Here is a 24,667-nt window from a genome sequence, read left to right as displayed (position 1 = left end):
TTATTGAGGGATTGTGTGACTCCAGTCATGGCAGTGCCGGTGAGGAGGTGGTGCTGATCTTGAAGGTGGAGAAGGAAGAGAATGGAGCAGGGACAAGCAATAATCAGATCAGTAGAGATTCGTGTCAGGCTGCTGTAGACAGCGGTATTATGCATAGCACCTGTATTACAAAAATGATGACACTTAAAACCTAAAATCATTGTCACCGCTGATTGGTTAGTATTCTGGGCTTCACCATGCAGCAGGGGTAACAAAAAAATGTTTGGCCTTCGCTCACGTCCATCTCAAATTGCCAGGCTGAATTTCGGGCCCAGTCCACCCCCGTATAAGCCTACATTAAAATGACAACCAAAGCAAGAACTATAACAAGATTTGTCCCTTTACAAAGTTATGATCAATTAATCTGAGAGGTACTATTTATATACATACAGAAGAAATTTATTTTCGTTGATTTACTCTGCAGTGGTTTGGACCTGAACTACATTAAAACTAGGCATTGTTATCTTTGTATAGGCAGATTTTTAAACCACTCTTCAACAAAATCTAACTAGACTGTAGCTGCGATTGGTTCATAACCTGTCCAAGACGCACCGGGCCTCTTGCCCAAAGACAGCTGTGATAGGTTCCAGCAGCACCCTAATGAGGGCAAGTGCTACAATAAATGGATGGATGGAAGGTGCACCCAATGTTGTGACTGGCCAGCGTTGCCTACTCCATACAACTGTAAAGTTACAAGCAATTGTAATGAGTAAAACATATTTTAAACACATGGAACATGTTGAGACAATGACGTTAGTACAAAAAGAAGTGACTACAAACAGCACGCTACCGTGTCTGGAAGCAATGCGATAACGACGAGTGGGGGCTGAGGCACAGGCATTTGCAGTACATTGAGTTGAACCGCTGAAGCAAGTATTAACTACAATGCTTGATGTCACATTCTGGTATTTGTCGCCAAAAATATCTTGATGTTTCCTATTATCATTGTTTCTATTGCCAGAAAAGATTAAATGACAAAAACAGGGTTAGTCTAGACGCTTGAAGCAAGTATCAGCTTTTTTCAGCTACACTGAGAAGAACAAAGACCCTTCAACTATGCAGTGGTACCTGTTTTTTGTTTTTGATGCAGATCATTAGCCACAGTCATCTGTGCGGAATATTTATACATCGGTTGCCAGATGTGACATCAAGTGATCCTTGGTCACTCTCTTTTTAGAGATGTTTGATGTGAGTCCAGTTACAGCCGACTTACCAATTACCGGGTTATTTTGAAATCCTTCTTAACCATCTGTCTCAAATAACAGGGTGTTGAATGGCACTATCCAGTGACACTGTACTTGTCTCTGTGCCACTGACTGGCACTGCATGACTACGTTCCCCAGAATGCTGCGGTTAAGGATTGTGTTCTGGCATTGGGAAAAACATTTGGATCATGTTGAAGTTTCCATTCACCATCAACCCAAAACTTGCTGCAATAAATTTGACAACCACAGTGGGTCAAAAAGTGGGCCGTCTGGGCTCCTCAAAGTCATCATTAGATATTAGGAAAATGTGAGTGAGACTTTCCTCTCAGGTTGCCAGCTGAAATGGAAAAACAGAGCAGGAGAGATGAGCACTCTAACTTAGTGTTCTTCCCCGCTCAATTCAACCAAATGATATAATTAGTCCAATAATGTTTTCAACTCTTTAGCTACCAATGCTTTAACGTATGTCACCACTTGCTACACACGATTCATACAATATTCACTAAGAACTGAAAGGGCATGTAAGAAAATACTGCATTGTTTTTCAGTGTTTCCTGGAGGGGTGTGTTTTTGAGGAAATTAATTAGTGATGTAGTTTTTGCACAACAACAAATAAACAAAAACAACAATAAAAATTAAAAAATGTGGGGGAGGTGATAAATTTCCAAGCGTGTAATTTCCCCACAGTGATCTGTCTACCAGATGCTTGGCCTGCTACTTGTGGCTTCTGCATACATTTTTCACATTTCTTTTTCAGCTTCCCCCTTGAAATGCTATTCTCATGAAACTCATCCATCTAGGCGACATATTCAACTGAAAGTGCAAGGCATACGACAAACGTCTGACTCTGGTGACATGCAAAAAAAGTGGAAATTAAACTAAGTAGAGGGAATTTCAAAGTTGATTTACTCACGGCTGACTTCTCAAACATCCTCTTCAGACTGTCAAGCGGGATGTCAAACCTTTCAATCTTCTTAGCAGCTTGCAGGTCCTCTTTGAGCACTGGGTCTTCTGATGTCTCTACCTGTGACCCATGTTGGCCTTGGGGGTGGATGCCTGAGGACGCTGGGCTCGCTGCCCCCTCTCCATTTCCTGATTGAATTTCCATTGTCCTCAAGAAACCGTATCACCCACCTTCCCTTCAGAAGAGGAAGTGTATCGTGTGGGTGACGAGATGAGGGACAAAGAGAAGGTGAATGAAAGATTGTTGCAGGGTTCGTCTTTGTGCAAGGAGCTCCACACGTTCAGCAGGCTGGAAGGAGGAGGAGAAAGGGAAAGTTTGCCAATGTTTTTTTCCCTCATCCTCCCTGTAATTACACACACAGAGGGAAAAAGAGTGAGGCTGCCAGAGAAAAGAATGGAGCAGAGTGGCTGTTCTGATTCAATACGATTAACCTTAAAGGGACCCTTTCTTGCAGGAGGCCGTTATGACTACTTTTTGTTATATTTGGGTCTGAGAAAAATATCCTAGGAAGTCTTTTTCTCAGAAACTAAAAAAGTCAAGCCAATAAATGTCCAGTATATACCAACTGTTGTGACGCTTATAACAACATGCTTACCCTAATACAGCATGACTGTAGAGTGAAGCCCATCAAATTTGATCCTGCTAAACAAACAGATGGACAAACAAACACAAACAATACGGTGCTCCACATTTTGGTTTTGTCTTTTACCTTGATGGAAGTCTTGTAAACAGTAAATTTAAGAGAGTACATTTCATTTTAAAAAGACTATATTTCGTCCCAGTCTAAACAGAAAAAATTGAGAGTAGTATATTCAGAGTAGATTTAACAGAGAAAAGAAATTGAAGCGATATTTACTTGAAAAAAAAAACCCATATTCAGAAATTTAAAGTAAATTTTACAAATAGAGTTTTTGAGTAAATTTTACTTACATAGTTTTAGTTTATTTTTAAAAAAGTCACTCAAGGATTGAGACATACACTGGCCTGAGTCATGCCACTCTGACTGCGAGCTAGTAAATCGCTGGTGTCTCCAAAAGGAGACCGCATATATGAGGGCCTCCTTTTGGAGGTACGAGTATTCCACCTGACACCAGCAATTCAGTAATTCACAATCGGAGTGGCATGGCTCAGGTGGTGGTAGCATGGTGGTCTCCCAACCTGAAGTTTGTGGGTTCATTCCTCAACCCTTGAGTGATGTGTGTGTTTTTTTTTTTAAATGAACTAATACTATGTGAGTAAAATTTACTCAAAAACTCTCCTTGTAAAATGTATTCAGTCTTTCTGGGTGAAAAATCTTTTCTAGGTTTTTCAAGTAAATATCGCACCAATTTGTTTTTCCTGTGTAAAATTTACACTGAATATCTTAATCTCAAATTTTACTCTGGTTTGACCAAGACTAAATATATTTTTTTCATCGAGTAAAATGTACTCCATGACATTTAATGTGTACTCTCACTGACACACAAGTTATACTCTGCTCATAAATGGGAACAACAACAGGCAGCATGGGAGGGAAACGGAAAGACAACCTCAAGAAAAAGGTTTTGCAGGTCGGGGCCATTAACAATTTCTCTCCCCTCATCCTTTTGGTAGGCAGCACGTCCTTAGATGTCTCATATGGATAGAATGTGTCAAGAAGTCCTGAATGAAAAAAGTATGACTGGCCATTCCATTCGTCCATTTTCTATACCACTTACCCTGTTCAGTGTAGTTGGGAGCTGCTACATCCTGGACTGGAGTTGTAGGGCACATATACGGACAAACAAAAAACAGTATTTACTCGATTCACACCGTCACTGTGAGTGGGAACTGATCCCATGCTGCTTGCTTCAAAGTCAAGAGAATGTACCACTTCAGCAGTGACTTCATTGTCCGTTCCCCGGACACACCTTCACTTTATTAAAATGTATCGTATAGGGTGATTTGGTTTGGAGCAGGTCACACTGAATCTATTTACCTTACCTGAATCTAATCAAGGCCAAGAAATCATCACGTGTATACCACCACATATCCTGTACAGAGATCCCCACAGATCTGGCATCTCATCACATTGAAAGGAGTACATACAGGCATGTGGAGGCCATACACACTAATAATGAGCCACATTACTTGTTGTATTGAAGAAATGTGCAAATGTTAGAACAATCTGATATCATTTTTTTTTTTCATTTTGATTTTGAGTGTCAACAAAACACAAAGAAAACAAACATTTCTAAATTCGAATTTGAGATCTGGCCTGACCAGAAGGGAAACTGGCTGGCTTCCCAGAAACAGATGAACAGATTTCGACCTTACCACCCATCCTGTTTTACAGAACTTCATTTTACCAATAAAAAGAAGGTTTGCACATTGCCTGTGCTGCACCTATGATGGTGGATACACCTGTACTGTACTTCCTGCAGGGCTTCCTTACACTCTGTCCCAATTAACTTTTAATATCCATCTCCTGCTTATTGCAATGCTTAAAACGTGATTAAATTAATGTTTTCCCCCGCTTCTCCTCATGGAGGATATAAAAGCAGGGAGCAAATGATGATTAAGAGGAGGAAAGTAAGTGAGCTGACTGAGGGTGTCATGAGATAGTGGCGTCTTAGTTACAATCAGTGATAACACATTTTGAAAGTCAGACAAAGCCGTGAATAAAAGGAAAAGAGAAAGAAGTCAAGAGGTAATCCAGATTATCCCCTAATCATAAAAAATGATCAGGCATGAATTATGATATATTGTGTGCATCTGTACTGTGAGGATGTAGTAGAACTCCCTTTATACTTGGGACAGATACATTATTCAAAGAGGGCCAAAGCGGTGGTATTCAGTGGCTCACTTTACAGCACTTAGTCACAAACCTGAAAGTAGAAACAAAAAATATATTTTTGCTGTTTTGGGGCATTATTGGCTATTGGTGACTTTTCTGTTCCCAGAATATATATGATAATATTTTATTCAAAATAAGGGAAATGTCTATGATGAAAAGTTTTTATTCATTTTCTTCCTTTCAGATTAACACAAAATAATGCATGCAAAATATATTTAATTTACTTAAACTACCGGGCGGCACGGTGGTCGATTGGTTAGCATGTCCGCCTCACAGTTCAGAGGTTGTGGGTTCGATTATGGCCCCGGCCTTCCTGTGTGGAGTTTGCATGTTCTCCCCGCGCCTGTGTGGGTTTTCTCCTGGTACTCCGGTTTCCTCCCACATTCCAAAAACATGCATGGTAAATTGATTGCACACTCTAAATTGCCCCTAAGTGTGATTGTGAGTGTGTTTGTTTGATCTGTGTGCTACATTCAGGAAGTGCAAGAAGTGGGATTGGGGACATTGATACATGTTCAAGAACATTTGTCACAGTAGGAAGTTTACTACGTCAGAGAACCCGTACTTCAAGTTGCACCTTTACACTTTCTCCACTGGGCGTCGGGACACATCAAGAAATGAAACACGCAACGACGCCTTGGCAACTGCGAAAGGCCACATCGGCACCGTAAAGCAGGGGGAGAAATGTCGTAAACATTAGACTATACATACTAACGGGTATTTCGACAGTCGAATGCCAATTGTTATCGTCGTATAATAAATAGTTTTTATCAAATACATTGCACAATTAACCTATGTACTTCTGCGAGACAACACAAAAGCATAGCGCTGCCAGTGTGACCGTAGCAGTTAGATTGGGTATTCAATTTCTGGTTTGCTAACAAAATAAGAGGTCATGGTATATACACAAAAGCGTTCCCACTTGCCACTACAAATATATAAATACATTCTCTGAAACATCTATAATTTTTCAACAATATTCATAATAAAAATCTTCAAATCATCGACTCCACATCAAACGCAGCCCAATTTGGGATGCCTTGGAATACTACTCTCTTATTTTGAAATAAACCTTAAGTCATCATCGAACTGTAGCCTTCTCTCCATTCCACGTTGTTTTTGCCAACTTGACGCGTTCTTCTCCGGCAAAGATAGTGATTTTCGCTACCCAGGTGTCTCCCGATTCTCTTCGGCGAAACCAAAACAAACAGGTATCCCATTCTTATGTACAAGACCGTTGTGGTTGGACAGGTTTGGTAAGACGAGCAGTTTCTGTCATATGAGTTGGAGGAATGTTAACAGATGGAAATGGGCATTTTGACAGCTAGCTTGATCTTAGCTTGAGCAGGTAATGTCGTCTAATGCTTTACTTTTGCCCGAAAATGTCTGAAGGTGTTACACAGCTGTTACCGCACTGTCGAGGCCGATAGCTTGTAGAAACACACACGAGAAGTAGACATTGCGATTGATCATGTGTGCGTGTTGACTGAGCAAAGAAGTCCGACAGTTTCTGCTTGGATTATAGTATGGCAGCTCAAAGTGCATCGACAGTGACAAATGCATTTTACCGCTAGTAGCTTCGTTACGTTAAGTTTGTACAGTAACTATTGAATACGTCTGCGGTGCTTTCCTGACAGGGTCAATATTATTAAGGATACCGACTGTCTCCTTCTTCTCCAGAGAAGCCGAAAGGGGTTTAATCACCAGCAGCCAGAAGCAACTCCTTCTTGGAAGCTTTTCCGTGGATTTCGCTGGTTTTGTGTGATGTAATGCCTGCGTGGGATGATCATGATGATGCTATGCTGCCCAGCAACCGAGGTTGAGGTCTTGACTTGACGACCATGAAGCTCCCACGGAAGTGACCTCTGTGGAGCTTGCAGCCCAAGGGGGGCACTCAGTGGGGTCATGGCATCGAGCGAGAGACTCTACGAGGTCTGGATGCTTTACTGCACCAAGGTGAGATGCGATCCCATTACTCTGTTCTTGTGCTGTATCTGACGTCTTTGCCATCTCATTAGTGTGTATTTGCAATGAGCCGGGCTATGTCAATAGTGACAACAATAATTGCTCTGTCTGACATAAGCACACCAAAGCTGAACTGAAGTCGCCCCGTGTGTGTTACGCTTAAGTAGATGGTCATTCATTTCTCATCATGATATGGGCACTGTTGTCAATGAATTCTGTTCAGTGTTTACTGTGGAGATGAATGAGCTAACTCCCAAACTGAGACAGCTTGAGTCAGCTGTTGGCTAGATTTAATTCACCTGCCTCTAAAGCCTGAGCATTTCCAGGCGTCCAATCAAAACAGCCCTCCTGAGCTGCTCCTCATGTGAGTCTGGCTGTAACAACACACTGCCCACACTAATCCCTGACAAAAACACGCACAGTACGGCAACCTCCCCGTTAAAGAGTATTTTCTCCATGAAAGCAAAGCTGTGTGTGAAAGTAAAGCTTGTATGATCACATGATCTTGAATGCATGTTCATCTCGGCCAGTGGTGTGCCTGCACAGTGATAAAAAGCATAAACTTTTCCCAGGAGTGTGTGCTTGCATTGAGTCAGCATCACACTGTCAGGAACGATCTCAGTTTTACAGTTTTGTTCTGGCCATGAGCCAGAGTGTCACTTGGCAGATTGTCCTTGCATTAGGGAAATTAGATGTAGAAAGGAGTTGGCTGCCAAAGTTAAAGCATTAACTATGGAGATTAATTTAAATTTTATAGTGCACTAAAAAATTAACTCAGTTAACTTAGTTTTATTTACTTACTGTGGCAGCTGACCTCTGCTCACTTTGCAGCAAAACTTTGAGGAGAGTCACTGTCTCAAAAATGGACTTTTGCGTTGTTTTAATTTAAAAAGTTGTTCGACGGCTCAATGGAGAAATCCAAAATAATTGTGCACTTTGCAAAGTCAAATACCATATCAGTTGTATGGCTTTGGTGTATCGTTCAACAGTTGTATTTTACAGGAAATGAATCGTATTCAAGGTTCAAAGAAAGCTAATAGAACAGTCTATGAATCAAAATACTAATAAAAATCCACATTGATTCACAGATTTTACTCAAGTAAATACGGTTCCAAGCTTCGTAAAAAAAAGTGTAGTTGAAAATTATGATTAATTGCGGTCAATTAGCGACAATTTTGGTGTACCGGTGACCGCAGTGTTGTGCTAGTAGGACTACATTTCCCAGACGAAAGACAGGAAGTAGTTCTATTTCCGGTATGATGTAAACAAATGATAATAAATGTGAAAGTAAATAGGAAGGAATTTAACTTAACATTCACCTATCGGTCCCACAGACAATGATATTATCCCACACTGTAACATTGGAAACACGCAGCCAGAAAGGCTCAGCTGACCGCAGCATTAGGCTAATAGGACTACATTTCCCATGATTCCCAGACTCAGAAGCAGGAAGTACTTCTTGTTTCAACGACGAAAACATAGATACCTGCTTACTATTAGATGCGCATGAGAATGACAACGCAAACGATATAGGAAGGAATTAAAGGCGACGAACTGAAAAGTTGACTTTCACCCATACATTGGGTGCACCGCGTTACAAGGCGCACTGTCAATTTTTGAGAAATTGAAAGATTTTAAGTGCGCCTTATGGTCCAAAAAAATACTACATATGTCGTCATAAGATCACACAGCACTACACTGGCACAGGAAGGAGTCAGAAGTGCCTCTTTTGCACACGGCAAAGCCCTGGGGAAGATGGCTGGCCTCCAATTGTGAACATGCATTTTAGACAAACATATAAATAATTGTATTCTTAGCGTGTTTGAAATTGCAAAATAATGTTCATATAGTTTAAATCAATCAAAAAATAATTTGAGTAATTTCTCTCAGACCTTTAACAGAACTGATAAGGGTGGAGTTTATTGATACAGCATTTTAAAAAATTCAGCCCCAGGGCCAAGTTAGTACTGGGGCTGAGTACCCATCCCTAATACTCATTCAAGGCTTCAATGTGTGCAAATATGCAAGGAGTCAAAGGTGTGGATTTAGATGCAGAGTGAGAATACAAGAGACTTGACAAAATGAATCATTATTGGTTTAATTAAGAACAGATCTGAAATCTATTGTGTCAGTAAAGTGCTGTTAATCCCAGTGGATTGTTTTGTGTGTAATAAGTTAAATTGACTGGCATTTTGAGTTAAAAGAAAGAAAAATTCAGTTTAAATTAAAGACATTCAAAATACTTCAAGAAATCGTAATCGTAAAATCGGGTTTGAGAGAAAATAATCGGGATTTTCTTGTTAGGCAAAATCGAACAGCCCTACGTGCCACGGTAATATGCTTCAGTTTGGCGCAAAGACAGGCTCGCACACACACGAGACCTGTTTTAGTTCCTGATTGCTTAGGGGGGAAACAAAGATGCTGCCGTACTCTTAGACTCTCCGAGTCCCGCACAGAGGAAGCCGAACCGGAGGCAAATCAAACCCTCGTTAGCACTGGCCACTGATATTTTTATTTTTTTTGATATTCGGAAGAATATCGATGTGTAATGGGCATAACAAGTTAGCGTTCATTCAATCATTCTGTAACATTTGGCAGTTCGGTGTTTTGCCACGTAACTGTAAATGCCGACCCATTCGCAGTTTTGCATTTCGATGTTTGTGTTTGTGGGGCAAAATACACAATTTACGTCGCAAACAGCGATGCAAAACCATTTATTTTGAGCCTTGGATTATCACAACATTCTCTCCTCTTCCGTGGTGCATGTCTTCTGTTTGTTAGTAGAGCCGCTAACAAATGTGCAAGACAACTTTAAATGCTACGGAGGCCTATGATTGTTTATAAAAGCAAACCAACAAAACGCTCAAATAAACCACTCTGGGAAGCGAAAGCCTCTGCAACAAATAAATCACTCCTACTTCCGGTGTTGCACAGGTTGTCGCACCCATAACTGTATTGACATCAAAGCCCTCGGGAATAAGGTGGATGAACAGGATCTGCAAATCATTATATTGTGTTCTCCAGTGAGGGTTGGACTTCACCATGGCTGCCCTTTGTCACAGATTCTGTTAACTTTTATCCATCCATCCATTATCTACACCGCTTATCCTCCACAAGGGTCGCAGGCGTGCTGGAGCCTATCCCAGCTGTCTTCGGGCAGTAGGCGGGGAACACCCTGAATTGGTTGCCAGCCTATCGCAGGGCACACAGAGACAAACAAACATCCGCACTACCTAGGGGCAATTTAGAGTGTCCAATCAATCTACCATGCATGTTCTTGGAATGTGGGAGGAGTACCAGAGTACCCGGAGGAAACCCACGCAGGCACAGGGAGAACGTTCAAACTCCACACAGGGAGGCCGGAGCCGGGATCGAACCCACGACCTCTGAACTGTGAGGCGGACGTGCTAACCAGTCGCCCACCGTGCTGCTGATAACTTTTATGAACAACATAATTTCTAAGTGCAGCTCAGGCATTGAGGGGGTATGGTTTGGTGGCTTCAGTATTGCATCCCTGCTTTTTGCAGATGATGTGTTGCTGTTGACATCTTCAAGCCATGGTCTCCAACTCTTACTGGAGAAATTCCCAGCCGAATCTGGGTTCCGATCCTGACCCAAGTGGAGGAGTTCAAATATCTTGGGTTCTTATTCACTAGTGAGGAAAGGATGGGACGGTAGATCGACAGGCAGATCGGTGCAGCGTCTGCTGTGATGCGCAGTCTGTATCGGTCTGTCGTGGTGAAGAAGGAGAAAGCTCTCAATTTAATCACAGCTCACCTGTTTTCTGAAGCTGATTGGTTGTTATCTAAGCCAGTGAGAAACTGTGTTGTCATTTTCCGTCAATAGATATGACAAAAGATGGCTAAAAAATGGGTGGATTTTGTTGCTTAACTCATATTTCACTCACGCAATATTAATCAGAATGCCTCGTTTCTGCATTGGACCTGCATAGAACATAGTCTGGAAAAAAATGTTTGGGTTGATTTCCCCTTTATGTATTGTTTATTTTAATTCTCCTCCATTCAGGTGTAGTGTTACTCTTCCAAATGCGTGCAATTTTACTGTGTTTAGCAATGATAGTAATGACATATACTTTTTAGGCATAAACCCTCTGTCTCATTTGTGATGAAAACTGTTTTGAAGGCCTACTATGTTATTGTATTTTAATGTTGGTTATGGTGGTGGTACTTGTAAAAGCTAAGTAGGGTTGCTCCCATCAATTTTCATGAAAAAGCATGTGGTCTGTGATCAAAGCCTTTAATGGCTGGTCGATCGCCTGAAGTGGCCAATTGTTCTTAATCATTTTGAGCTTTAACCATTTGCAGCAATCGTAAACAATTAATGTCAGCTGCAGCTCGTGAATATTTTGGTATTCGGCTATCCTACTGAGATTTCTAACCAAATAAATTTTTGTTTGATCCTTTTTCATTGTTTGACGGCGTGTCTGCTCAGGCGGCACCTGCTTGTGACGTATAGATTACGTAATCGACGCCGATTGGCTGTCGGCAGCGAAGGATGGGCCGGGGCCACGCGGGTCGATTGAATATGCAGGACAGAAACCGGGGACAGAGGGCCGATGCCCAGCTCTGGAAATAAGTGAAAACACACAAAAGAAATAAAACACTTCAAAAAACAAAACTATTGCTCATTAGCTTTACCAGAGAAGGGGAAAATGTGAAGAGAACTACAGCTTCTAATTGAAAAAGTGATATTAACATGGAGAAAGTCTCCGGTCTGTTAGTCTGACAGAATGCCCACCGCTGCATATTGCATGGGCCAATATCAAGATATTGATATTTATTCAATATATTGTGCAGCCCTAATTTTTAGAATTGTTTGATTGCCTCACTCACGCTATCTTAGCTTCTTTTCCTCCACTGATTATCATGTCCCTCTTGTTTCTCATTTCCTTCTATGCTTTGGAATGACACTCCTTGAATGACATTGACTTTGTATATCATAAATGTTTTCTATGGGTTTATGCCCTGCCCACATGCCTCTTTAAATGCATCCTTACCTTGTGATGTCACAGACCACATCCTTCTTTAAAATCCACAGTGAAAGAGTTTTTTTATTTTAACATTGTGGTTTCAGTGACTCCAACCATGTCACTTTCTACCAAAAAGGGTTATCCACACAAGCAGAGCAACTGGCCGACCACGCCCGTCTGGAGGGTTCGGAGTGCTTGCTGAGCCTCAGCAGCACAGCCCTTAGCGACATAACACCGATTCTAAAATCAGAATATGATGTCATATAGCAGCGCCTGATCTGCTTTACCGGATCAGAACATTCTAGTTGTCACAATGAATGCGTAATGTCATCAACTGTTCTCTGCATTTAATTGTCACAGGTGCAGAGTCCTAACACAGTGACACTTTTTAGATCTTTGACCATCTCACTGGAGAACTGAATGCATGTTGGTGACCTTGGTGGATGCACATAGGTCATCTCAAACAGATATTTCCCAATGCGATGAAATAACTGTGCAAAAGGACTAAATGTGATGAAAGAAAGTATGCGTGTTTGAATTTATTTTTGGCAATTGTCATGTGACTACTATTATGACATTGTGACTTCTATCTGTGTTCATTTGTGTGTGTGTTTTTGTATTAGATTCTTTGTAGAACAACTTGAAAAACGTCTGAGTATGTCTGTAAGTCTGAGACCGTGACTGTGACTCTGTGTGAGTTTCTGTCTGTCTGCATGTCTGTCTACTCTGTGCCTGAAAGTTTTTTTCCCCCCAGTCTAGTGAAGAAGGCCGAGGGTAAAAGGGCGGGAGCCATACAGTGCAGGGTGTGTCCATGTGTGCCACAGTCCAAACCCTCAATGGGCATCTGTGCTCCCAAACTGCTGCCTAAATGAGAACACTGTAATGCCCCCCCCCCACCACCACCACCACCACCACACACACACACACACACACACACACACACACACTGCAGTCAGTTGTCTGTCACTTGGGCTAAACCTTGCACTTGTCACATTCTGGAAAAGATTGAACACTTATCCAATAAATTCAGTGGCAGCTCAGACAGTACGCATTCATTTTCTAAATTAAGCCACATACAACCTTGTTTTTTTCCAAGACAAAGTGGCATTTCCTCCACCTAGAAAACCTTCCAGTTATGTTGTCATCAGCGTGGTTAGTTTATTTATATCTTTGTTCATCTGCTAATTCCTTATGGGTTTTTATTAGGGGTGTAACGGTACGCTAAATCACATTTCGGTTCGGTTCGGTTTTTTGGAAACTTCGGTTCGGTATATTTTCGGTACAAAAAAACAGATTTTTTATTTTTAATATGTTTATTTTGAAAAGATGACAAGTAAATGGTACATTTTTTAGAAAAAAATAAAAGCGACCCGTTCGGGTGATATTCTAAGAAATTACACCAGAATAAAAAATACACTAACAATAAAGATCTCTTAATTTTGTAAATTATTAAGACACTGAAATCTTTAAACACTCAGCAGCAACAAGTTTAAGACAAGTTGTCATTATAGTATATATACACTTTTTGTGAAAAAATAAAAATACATACAATAACAGTTACAATTATTGCTAACTATATTAAAACTTATTTTATAATGAAAAAAATACAGTAACTTTAAAAAGTCTTTATGAAATTGTATACACTTTTTAGGCATTGAAATCTTTGAACGTTCAACAGCATATTGTAACGAATTGGGTTATCTTTGATGTGGTCGGATTTGTGTGTCGCTGAGTTGTGATGTTTCCGAGGTTCATGAATGCATCATATGGCAAGCGAGTGGAGCAGCAGAGAAAGAAAAGCGCGAGCAGTTGTACTTGGATTAACTAAAACGTGATATTTAAACTTACGTTTAAATATTCTGGAAAACGCTACAATATGATAAATCTCGCTATTTAAGTTTGACGTTTTGGGCTAAAAAGACTGCTTGCTTCCTCGTCTAAGAAACATGCACAGTCGGATGATGCCGTGCATGTTAGACGTGCTAGCTGCAACATAGCCGCCGATTTCATGTAGCAATGTCAGCACACCACTTTCAGACTCATCCACGCACCTTTCCCCATTGGCAATGGGGAACAGGAAAGCCAGAATAATGTTCCCAAACAGGAGACCGCGGTGTACGTGGGGACCTTTGAGCTCTGGCTCTTTTCTGGCTCTCTCTTGTGCGGCCACCCTCCTCACCTGCGAGCAACAGTCAATAGCGTCTGTGTGTAAGCTCACGTTAATAAGTGGACCGAACCGAACATGCCATACTGAAACGTATTAATACACCCACGTGTACCGTTACACCCCTAGTTTTTATCCATCTATCCATTATCTATACCGCTTATCCTCACAAGGGTCGCGGGGCATGCTGGTGCCCATCCCAGCTGTCTTCGGGCAGTAGGCGGGGGACACCCTGAATTGGTTGCCAGCCAATCGCAGGGCACACAAAGACAAACATCCGCACTCACAATCACACCTTGGGGCAATTAAGAGAGTCCAATCAACTTACCACGCATGTTTTTGGAATGTGGGAGGAAACCGGAGTACCCGGAGAAAACCCACGCAGGCACGGGGAGAACATGCAAACTCCACACAGGGAGGCCGGGGCCGGGATCGAACCCACGACCTCTGAACTGTGAGGCGGACGTGCTAACCAGTCGACCACCGTGCCGCCTGCCCCTAGTTTTTATACATCATTTTTTTCCATGGTGTATTGTATATAGGTGTCAGTGGCATGCACAGATGGTGGTGCTAAAGAACTTGCCCCTCTGCTCTCTCTCAAAAGAGTGCCAATCTATATCACTGTCGTTACTCGCAACCGTGGCGTCCGCCATTATCACTTGAAAGAATTCCGGAACATCCTCCGCGGGCTTACCACACCGTCACGTGTATATTCTGATGCATTTCACTGGTTAAGAGACCCAGAATTAAATAATTAATAGAAAATGACGTATACGCTCTCCCGGCTTTAAGGGTAGAAAGACGCAACAGCGCTCCCGGCTCTAGTGGTAGGGCCGCGGTTATGCTCTCCTGTCCTTAATGGGTTAATAAGAAGCTAAACTCTATCCAGAACCAGTGAAAGACAATAAAATGTAACCATTTCCGTTATCTATAGCTCAGAGGTCTTGTGCTCTCTAAGTGCAAATCTCCTTATTCCTACTACGTGGCTAGGGCTGGTATTTCTCCAGTCACAAGCTTGTCTTGATGACTTCATGAGAAAAGCAGCAAGTGTGCTTCCTGCTCCGGTTGGCTAATATGCTCCCTGGCAGGCACACAGACACATACAGTTAGCCCTCATGTGACGAGCTGTCAATGCGGATATAATACTGCATTCATTTAAATGTTTAAATGTTTAAATAAGTCGTGTGTATGTATATACAAACCAGAGTATAAACACAACACTTTTGTTTGGCCCAACATTCCACAGGCCACAATTGACAGCAAGATCAACTCTGTGCGAAGGAGATGTGTTGCACTGCGTGAGGCAAGTGGTGGTTGCACCAGACTGGTTTTATGAGTCCCTATATATATATATATATATTAGAGCTGTCAAACGATTAAACATTTTAATCGAGTTAATCACAGCATAAAAAAATAATTGATCGTAATTAATCACAATTCGAACTATCTCCAAAATATGCCATATTTTTCTGTAAATTGTTGTTGGAATGGAAGATAAAATACACAAGACGGATATATACATTCAACATACTGTTCATATGTAATGTATTTTTCTATTACAACAACAAATCCTCATGAGATGAAAATTTAATTGTCTAAATTAAAATTAACATTCTTTCTGTAGTAGACAGTATTTTTATTCACCACAAAAACAAAAATGCAAAAGGGCCTCAGAACAGTGACAGAAATATTTAAAATATGTGCAAACAAAGTGTGTGTGCGTGCGGGTGTGTGTGTGTATATTCATGTATGTATGTAAGCCATCTCTTGTCTGGGTTTGATCAATGATCATGAATTTAAGATATGCCGGCTGCTAACGGATCCCCAACCTCCCATTCTGCCAACCCCCGCCCCTTACAATGCAGTCCGACTTGTTTTCTACTCCAGCAGGTGTATTGTGTCCCAGGTCGCAGAAGGAAAAAAAACACCAAAGGCATTTTTATTTGTCATCATAAACTTGATGTGCAGCAATTACATAAACATTAGTATTTGATAATGATGAAAATTGATGACAGTATAATCTTAATATTGCTTATAATGGGACTATTGGGATGGATAGAGTGAACTTCTTGGAGGCCCAACTGCTTAGTTCACACACAATAAAGTCCCAGAAATCTTAAATTCTCGCCATGTTGTGTGGCCTCTGTTCTCACTTCTCAGAGAGACCCAGACTACTTGAAGCTGTGGCTGGAGAGTTTCATCAGCTCCTATGAGAGATGTCTGGATGTGGACTTTGAAAAGCCACCATTAAGGTAAAGCGTGACTCCAATCAGAGGTTTTTATGCTTCCTTCTTTGCCCTCCTTCCTTCAAAGTCTGAATGCAGGCGATGGCGACGGCAGTGTGTAATGTGATTGCTACTGTGCTTTGTTGCTATTGTTGCACGCCACGGGGGTTATACATGGAGACCTGTTTGTCATTCTGATTGAAATCCTTCCGAATGAAGATCTCTGGTCACCTGTTTCAATGTGACGTGTTCTATTCTGATCTGCCTTGTTACAGCCATGTGACACACGGAGATCGATGTAAACCATTACGTGATTGATCAAGATAGAGTTCATTTGTCCATTTAGGACAGTAGTTGTGATAGTTTTAACACTTTTGTTAAAGAAACATCTTAATTAAAAAAAATAATAATAATAAGTCACAAATACTTTAAAACAAGCTCTCCCGTCGCAGACGAGCTCTGGTAAGACACTGCCATTTTAAAGTGCGTCTATGACAACGTCAATACGCATATATGTCAAGACAGAGCATGTGTAGGCCGGATGCATTTTGATTATTCTGATTGAACTCTACATAACGCTTCTTCGGATTGACAAAAGGAATATACCACCCTTGCGAATCCAAATGGAGGAAAAAAAAAAGGAAATTCAGGTTTGGCCTTTTGATTCCCATTGAGATGTTAATATGGAATACTTGCATTCCATTTGGTCATTCGGATTAATTATAATTGGAATACATGTTTCCATGTAAACCCAGCTAATGAAAAAAAGATGAAATGTTGAGATTTTTATGTCAACCATAGTGCATTTAGTAGGTAAACACCAAAAGGTTCATGTTGGCTCATAATAATACAATTGTATGTACAGGCCGGAGGAACCTCCGCCAGTACTGAGCCTTCTGCCAGACAACATCTTACAGGTTTTGCGCCACCAGTTTCTGCAGTGCGTCCAAAAAGCCTCTGATGGCCTGGAGCCTGAGCAGCAAAACTTGGCACTACTGCTGCTCAAGTTCCTCATCATTGTCTGCAGGTCAGGACAACAAACATATCTATTACCAGAGCTGGGCATTCCGCCTATGGGACGAACCTGTCCGTCTATCCGACATTGACGGACGCCCGTTTTGCTGACGGTTGACGAATGACGATAAACATTTTAAAATAGATGGATTAAGCATAGACGGAAACCCCTTTATTTAGTCCGCCATTCGTCTGCAGTCCGTCATTAGTCTGAGCGCGGGGAGGAAAATAGTGAGTTGTTGTTGCTTGGAGCACAGATTTGAGTGAGGGACCAGGCTGTCAAATCAAGCAGGCAATCTTTCAAAGTGCAGTGTGTCACTATTTCTGTTCAAATATCGTACGGGGTCATGGGGGGGTGTTGCGAGTGAATGCTTAGTCGGACTCGCCGACGGATGGCCGTTTAAAATTTGAGGAGGACCGGCTATAGACGGGTACTATTTTTTTCCTGCCGGAAAAAAAGGCGAATGACGGACGACGGAAGGGTACCCACGCTGCAGACGGATAACGCACGACAGACACTTAATTTGGGTAAAATGCCCAGCTCTGTCTATTACACACAAGATAATGTCATTTGAAAGGTCACTGATATCCTTTGAAGTCTTTGTTTTTGATGCACTGATGCTTTTTTGTGTTTGAAAATGGGTGTTTCTAAAAGGAACCTGTCCAATGTGGAGGAGATAGGCACCTGCTCCTACATCAACCACATCATTGCCATGACGACCCTTTATATCCAGCAGGTCTAACTCATCTACCTTATTATTGTCTCTTTCTCTCTCTCTCTGTCACTCTCTCGCCAGCGCCAAGCTGAACACATTTATTCATTATAAAACACCATATTATAAAACTTAACTGTAGTTATACTTTCATTTACTTACCTGTGGCAAAAAAATCCAAGCCTGGACAGTTTCTGTCATCCAAATGGACAAAGGACAGCTTTCACGATAAAACTTGTGTTTCTTGCCATGAAGCTACATACAGCCATTCTTAGTCAAGCTGTACCACAACAGTTAATACAGTACAGCAGAACCTCGATTTAACTCAGCAGAAACGAATGGACTCCGGATTTAACTGACAAAATCTGCAAAAATAGTAGTGTCCGGCTGGAATTCAAAACATTCATGCATAGCGAGCAAAGTATATTAAATCTCAAATATCCACTCTCACCTGTATTATAATATAGCTACATCAGCCTGAGTAATCAGCTTTTTTCTTATTAGGCATACCATGCTGTTTGCGGTTGAATGAAAAAGTAATGTAGTATATGCGGCGCATTTCCCACTAACTTAGTTTTATCAGTGAGTGTAAGTCACCGGTATATTTTTTTGCAGTTGTCCAGTTCAATCACTTTGGGTCACGTTGTTTGGTGTGCAGCGTGCCAAACCATGGACCATACAAGAGAACTAAATTGAAAAAAGGCTCTGAAGTGCATCTCTATGCGGTCTTGCAGCTGAAGAGCAATACCAAAGAGAAGGAGTTGGTGGACCAAAGTCAGGCAGAGGAGTTTGTACGTCATGCACTGGCATTCTGCGAGAGCCTCTATGACCCTTATTGCAATTGGAGGCATCGAATCTGCGGGTAATATCACTCAGCAGATACGGCCGATAAGCACTGAATTGCAGTTAGCCACTAAAATATACAGTATGTGTAATTATTTTCATTCTTGTGTCCGACATGCATCCCCCCCCCCCCAGGAAGCAGCTGGGCACAGCCGAGAGAAGCAGACAGAAGTACAAAGCAGCACCACTTACTGTGGAATTTGTCCCCTTCTTTTACCGTAAGTTTCTAACCTTCCAGCCCCAGTGTCATTCCCATTTGTTTCTATTCCTGAAAAGTAGGTAAATGACAAAATTATTCAATTGTTTTCTGTAAGATCTCTTACAACTTAACTGTTTTCCCTCTGTTGTCCTTGTTGTGTTTGCCAGCCATTCAGATGAGGTGATAACACTTTCTTGCTGGCAGCCATTTTAAACAAATACTCCCCACTGTGTAGCTGTAGTAGTTTGATGGCAAGCATAATGCCAGGCAATGAGTTCTGTCAATGTGCTGTCCTTCATGGTACAGTAGTTTCCAAACTTGCCCAAAGTTCCCAAAGTTATTCTTGAAATCTATTAATGAACAGTACCATGATGCCACGTGTCCCACCTACCCATCATGATGTGTAGACAGTTGAGTTAATGGATGACCTGGGAATACCATGACCCAGAGTCACTGCCTCATGCATGTCTGTTTTGTGCTTGTTCAGTGCTGACAGGCATCCTATTTTATCTGCTTTACACACTGATTAGACCTTGGTCAATTTAGGGTCCACTAATGCATAGGTGTGTCTGTATGTGTCCTCTTTTTCTAGAGTGTTTTCAAGAAAGTGAACACCTTAAAGAGAGCTTAAAATGCTGTCTGCTGCACCTATTTGGTGCCATAGTAGCTGGTGACCAGGTAAGGCACCTGAAAGATTTAATGAGGGTTTCATAAGAACAATCCCTCTAACACTGTGAATGTTCTGAGACTAGTCAAGACGTTAAGATTATGATATTTCTTTACCTGAAATTTGTCTTCTGGACCACAGATTCCATACAGTCACACAAGACACGGCTCAACATAATCAGATACTGATGTTGAAATAGCCTAGCATTTCTTGAGTGGTCATCTGTCCATTATCCAAACCGCTTATCCCATCAAGGGTCGCAGGCATGCTGGAGCCTATTCCAGCTGCGGGTGACACCCTGAACTGGTTCGCAGGGCACACAGAGGACAAACAAACAGTCACACTCACAATCAAACCTAGGGTCAACCTACCATGCATGTTTTTGGAATGTGGGAGGAAACCAGAGTACCCAGAGAAAACCCACGCAGGCGCGGGGAAACTCCACACAGGAAGGCCAAGGCCGGATTCGAACCCACGACCTCCGCACTGTGAGGCGGACGTGCTAACCAGTCGATCACCGTGCCACCATTTGAGTGGTCAATGAAATGTAAAAAACATAATTAAATGTAAAACATTTAAGCTTTTATTGCATAAGCATTTGGTTTTAAACAGTACTGTACTGAAATGTGTGATAGAAAAATGTTAGAGACTGAAAGACATAACCATTCAAAACAATCAAAAACTGAAAGATGCTGTGGACAAGCATTCCAAAATAAGAATGCAAAAGTAAGGGCTACATGCTTGATGCAGTTATTGCAAGTAAAAGATTTGTAACTAAATATTCAGTCTTATTTACTTTTTTCTTTTACATCTGTTCCAAAAAACAGATATGAAAACACATCACAAATAATTTCATTCACATGAAAAAACATCACAAGCAATGATCTAAAGTTATCTGATGCAGATCTAAATACTTGCAAATAAAAGCTGAACTATTGATCGCTTATCCCACTCTCATCTTTTTATGTAAAACCCAAATTTGTATCCATAACATAATGTTATAAACACAAACTAAAAACGAACTCTCTTTAACTTCCCTTCCCCTTATCCCTCTGGCAGAAGAACGCACTGCTTGCTGTCTCTCCGGCCACCATGGAGGTTTTGATTCGGGTGCTGGTGGACTGCTCCATGGGTAGCTGTTCCTCAGACAAAGGAGAGGACTGGGACAGTGACGCCCCTGATCGGAAGGCATGTCTGACTTTGGGCTGTTTGAGGGTGGTGGTACAGTGCCTGCTGGCCGCCAGTTCGGACCAGCGGCAAGTAGAAATTGCCTCTGTGCTGGAAAACTACTTCAAGCTGCTCAACTCGGACCCAGCAGCTGTGGTTGCCGCTCGACAGCAACCGCAGCTGCAGCAGCAAGCCAAAGGTCGAGTGCCGACACTAGGCAGACACTGGGAGAGCCGCTTTGTGGCACTGCAAGTGCACATGCTAGGTATGGCAATCAAATGTGGATGTGCTACAACTGTTCACTTTTGCAGAATAATTGCATAGTACTTTCATCACTTTATGTCTGTGTCCCCAACCCCCTTGTCTCTCACTGTCACACAGACACAATGAGGGACATGTTCCTTTGTTCAGACAGGCCAGTTCTGCAAGCCATCTTCCTCAACAGTAATTGCTTTGAGCATCTGATACGACTGCTCCAGAATAGCAAGGTAACTTCCTAGCTTATTCGAGCCTGTAAATTGATGGTTGATTGATTTAGCAGGAAGGTTTGAAGAGTATATGACTCTTGTGAATGTAACACTTGTGTTTTTTTGGACCTACAGTATCTGTAGCACACTGCACTGTTTGCCATGTTTAGTTCTTTTGACGCTTTTAGTTTAAAAATTGTACACAGCATGCATGGTAACTCTCTACAGCTCGGCTGGATCACCATCACTCCTCCACAGTGACCCCCCCCCCACGGAGGGTCAGGTCCTCTCACCTCTCACCTGCCGCTCTACTCACTACATCCTTCCTCCCCTGCACCAACTTTTGTTCCTTCCTCTCTCCTGCTCTCTCAACTCCCCCGCGCGCTATGCTGACATCTTGCCTGTTGTGTGTGTCAGCTGGTTAACGCTAGGTGCACGGCGGCAGACAAGGACCAGAAAGATATAACCAACAACAGGTTACTGACAGGAGAGAGAGACACTCAGGTACAACAGAGAAAGTCCCCCCTCAACCTACCCCTCGCCCCCATTTGCTATCCATTTCGCCCCTTACCTGACCAGAGACACTGGCCACTCCACAGCAAGACCCTCACCAGACCCTGCCCAGAATATGACTATTACATTTTGTAAGATTTAGGCATACACATTCATGAAACCTTTTGCTTTTGCATGGATGGCTTAAAAAAGTTCTGTTCTGTGTTCCACTATTGTCTTTCAGCACTTTGTACTGGCCTTACTCTCAGAGGTGCCATTTTGGTTAGTTTAGTTTTAAGCCCTCACCTCTGAAGAAAGGTGGATAGACCTAGGTTCGTCAGATACATCAATTTACCTTTGTTTTAGCAAAGTCGAAAACTATTGAAGAGGCAGACGATGCAGCCTGATGATTTGTTTCTTTACAAGATCATCTGTTAAATTCCAGCATAACCTAACATACACAGGATCTAAGCAGCGCTAGAGCCACTTGCAGTATAGATCAAATGGACAGATTAACAAAACGCATCAATTCTGTATCTGGAATTCACCAAAGTGATGAATAGTGTGACAGCAAATCTTTGCAGTCTTGCTGAGGAGTGACCTCTATGCCTCCCTCACAGCTTTGTCAGCCAGCTTCATTTAATTGGATTGCATTGTTCTGTTTCTTCCCTCCCCTATATATTGTATTGGTTTTCCTCACTTATTTTGGATTTCATTTGAATACTATCACATTGGAGCAGTGTTTGTCCTCCCAGAGTTCAAGGGTGTGAGGGGATTTGGGCTCATTGACATTATCAACACAGTCCCACTCCAGCTGGTCCAAAATTCAAACTCTTTTCAGCTGCATGTTTTATTCTCTTGAAACATCAGGCGAAGAACACTGCACCTGTTGGACAGGAGCAGGACAGAGCTGGATGGAGATGTGTTTGTTTTTTCTGTTTTGGCTTCTGGTGTGTGGGTTGCATGTATTCTGTGTTTTTTGTGATGAAGACTTTGTGGTTGGCTTTGTGTGTAACTATGCATGTTTTTGCTTGTGTGTGTATATGAGTGTTTTCTTTTTCCGTTTCTTTGTGACCAAGATATTACTTTTTTTCAAGGTAACACTTGCAGTAAAAACATTGATTCCTGCAGCTTCTACAGTTAGTTCTAACCATTGCTGATGATTTTACTCATGTTTTGCCACTCACTTTGATCAAAACCAAATACCGCCATCCTTTCATTTAATTTTTTTATTCAGTAAATAAAGTTTACCTTGTACGTGTGGATTTAAATTGTCTGCATGTTTTTATATAGTGTAAATGTTTTCAAACACATCGCTGATGCAGTTTTTTTTTTCAGGTGATACAAGGACGGTTAGACTCCCTTGCTGTAGCAACTATTAAAGCCCTAACCACAGTGATGCATAAATCACCAGCTGCAAAGGTAAAGGATCGTATAATCAAATCATGTCAATTTTGCCTAGGCAGATGGAAGGCATTTGCTGTATCATTTTTTGTTATTAATAACTCCCTAATAAAAGCAACATTTTTTTCTAACACCTCACAGGAGGTGTTCAAAGAAAGAATTGGCTATAATCACTTGTATGAAGTCCTCGTTTCGCTCGGCCAGCCGTCTCGACACCTCCTTAAAGAGCTGATGAACATGGTGAGGCTAATTCTTGTTTTGCCGCTCCTGTAGGTTGTGTTGTAATGGGTTGTGTGTCTTTGGGTGTATGTGTAGGCAGTAGAGGGTGAGCACACGTCAGTGGGCCTCTTGGGAATCAGCAATGTGGAGCCTTTACTCTTGCTCATCCAGTGGCTGCCAGAATTGGACTCATCCGAGTTGCAGATTTTTGCTGCTGACTGGCTCTGTCGCCTCATCTGCCTCAATCGGCAGACACGCACCACCTGTGTCAATGCTGCCATGGTCTTGAGAGCGCTGGCTGTCCTTGAGTGCCACCAGCGGCTACACCGAGTTTGTGCAGAGAGCCTTTTGCGATTGGTGGGGTCTCTTGGCTCCCAGTCCCTGAGTGCCAGGGATCTCCTTCGACTCCTGCACCTGCTCAGACCTCCAGTATCCAACCAAGCTCACCCCTATGTAGGACCTGCTCTGAAAGCTCTCCTAGTCATGGTACGTAAACAGGGTCTGGAAAGTGCAATGCAGTACTTTGATCTGTCGCCCAGCATGGCTGGCATCGTAGTTCCAACAGTGCAGCGCTGGCCAGGCTCTGCCTTCAGCTTCCTAGCCTGGTTGTCCCTGGACCAGGATCAGTTGGGTCCAATCAGCAAAGACAAGCGAAAGCAGCTCTACAGGTTAGTTAAAAAGCATAGTTGGGGGGGCGGGGGAGACCAGAGAGTGGAACACCATTTTCAACAACTTCAAATGAGTAGTCTTGATTCTGCTTGACAATGTTTTTGAGCCGGGAAACTGAAAATTGGTTTCGATTTATAGATTGTGCATCAAAAAGAATTGAGTGGAATTGTTCCACTTTAAAATACATGTATACCCATACGTATTGATTCTTTTATTGAACATATACAACATACTGTATCCTTGAAGGAAATGCTACATTAACAGTACTGACAAGTTCATTCATGATTTTGAAGAAACTTAATGTGTCATACCCTCTCGAACTGAGCCATATGGTGTTGAGAGATGCATATTGTCTTTTATTATGATATACAGTGTACATTACTAGCTCGGCATGTGCATTACAGCATTTTGACTTGATATACTCTTGGATACTAGATAAATGTTGT

The 24,667-nt window shown here is 41.9% G+C and overlaps 2 protein-coding genes and 1 long non-coding RNA gene across 7 annotated transcripts in view; 1 reads left to right on the top strand and 2 right to left on the bottom strand.

The window, feature by feature from the left end:
* Nucleotides 1–2,441, bottom strand: part of xirp2a (xin actin binding repeat containing 2a) — a 62,278-nt gene extending 59,837 nt beyond the window's left edge. The window contains exon 1 of the mRNA XM_086044276.1: nt 2,158–2,441. Coding sequence (XP_085900402.1) covers nt 2,158–2,352 — 195 coding nt within the window. The 5' untranslated portion in view covers nt 2,353–2,441. The remainder of the gene's footprint in view (nt 1–2,157) is intronic.
* A 3,683-nt stretch (nt 2,442–6,124) lies between these two features.
* nbeal1 (neurobeachin-like 1) overlaps nt 6,125–24,667 on the top strand; it is a 38,577-nt gene continuing 20,034 nt past the window's right edge. For 3 of the 5 annotated variants that reach the window (XR_015086702.1, XM_086029697.1, XM_086029695.1), the window contains exons 1-14: nt 6,125–6,234; nt 6,704–6,979; nt 16,303–16,394; nt 17,233–17,394; nt 18,037–18,118; nt 18,829–18,956; nt 19,073–19,155; nt 19,729–19,814; nt 20,863–21,235; nt 21,352–21,458; nt 21,855–21,941; nt 23,268–23,351; nt 23,475–23,573; nt 23,649–24,220. Coding sequence is in view for 4 of the 5 variants with exons in the window: in XM_086029697.1 (XP_085885823.1) it covers nt 6,929–6,979; nt 16,303–16,394; nt 17,233–17,394; nt 18,037–18,118; nt 18,829–18,956; nt 19,073–19,155; nt 19,729–19,814; nt 20,863–21,235; nt 21,352–21,458; nt 21,855–21,941; nt 23,268–23,351; nt 23,475–23,573; nt 23,649–24,220 (2,006 nt within the window). In the remaining variant the exon portion in view is untranslated. Of the gene's footprint in view, nt 6,235–6,258; nt 6,372–6,703; nt 6,980–16,302; nt 16,395–17,232; nt 17,395–18,036; nt 18,119–18,828; nt 18,957–19,072; nt 19,156–19,728; nt 19,815–20,862; nt 21,236–21,351; nt 21,459–21,854; nt 21,942–23,267; nt 23,352–23,474; nt 23,574–23,648; nt 24,221–24,667 lie in introns of those variants that run through there. The other 2 variants (XM_086029696.1, XM_086029698.1) reach the window with 2 other exon arrangements.
* On the bottom strand, nt 8,909–12,192 carry LOC147153431 (uncharacterized). Its single transcript, XR_015086703.1, has 3 exons — nt 12,006–12,192; nt 11,448–11,574; nt 8,909–10,718 (listed from the first exon to the last, which is right to left on the bottom strand). It is a non-coding gene; the product is annotated as an uncharacterized LOC147153431 (long non-coding RNA).

Source organism: Filicampus tigris, chromosome 1 (assembly GCF_054856515.1).
Source record: "Filicampus tigris isolate MCC_2025a chromosome 1, RoL_Ftig_1.0, whole genome shotgun sequence".
Classification (NCBI taxonomy): domain Eukaryota; kingdom Metazoa; phylum Chordata; class Actinopteri; order Syngnathiformes; family Syngnathidae; genus Filicampus; species Filicampus tigris.
This window is presented reverse-complemented; position numbering and strand designations above follow the sequence as displayed.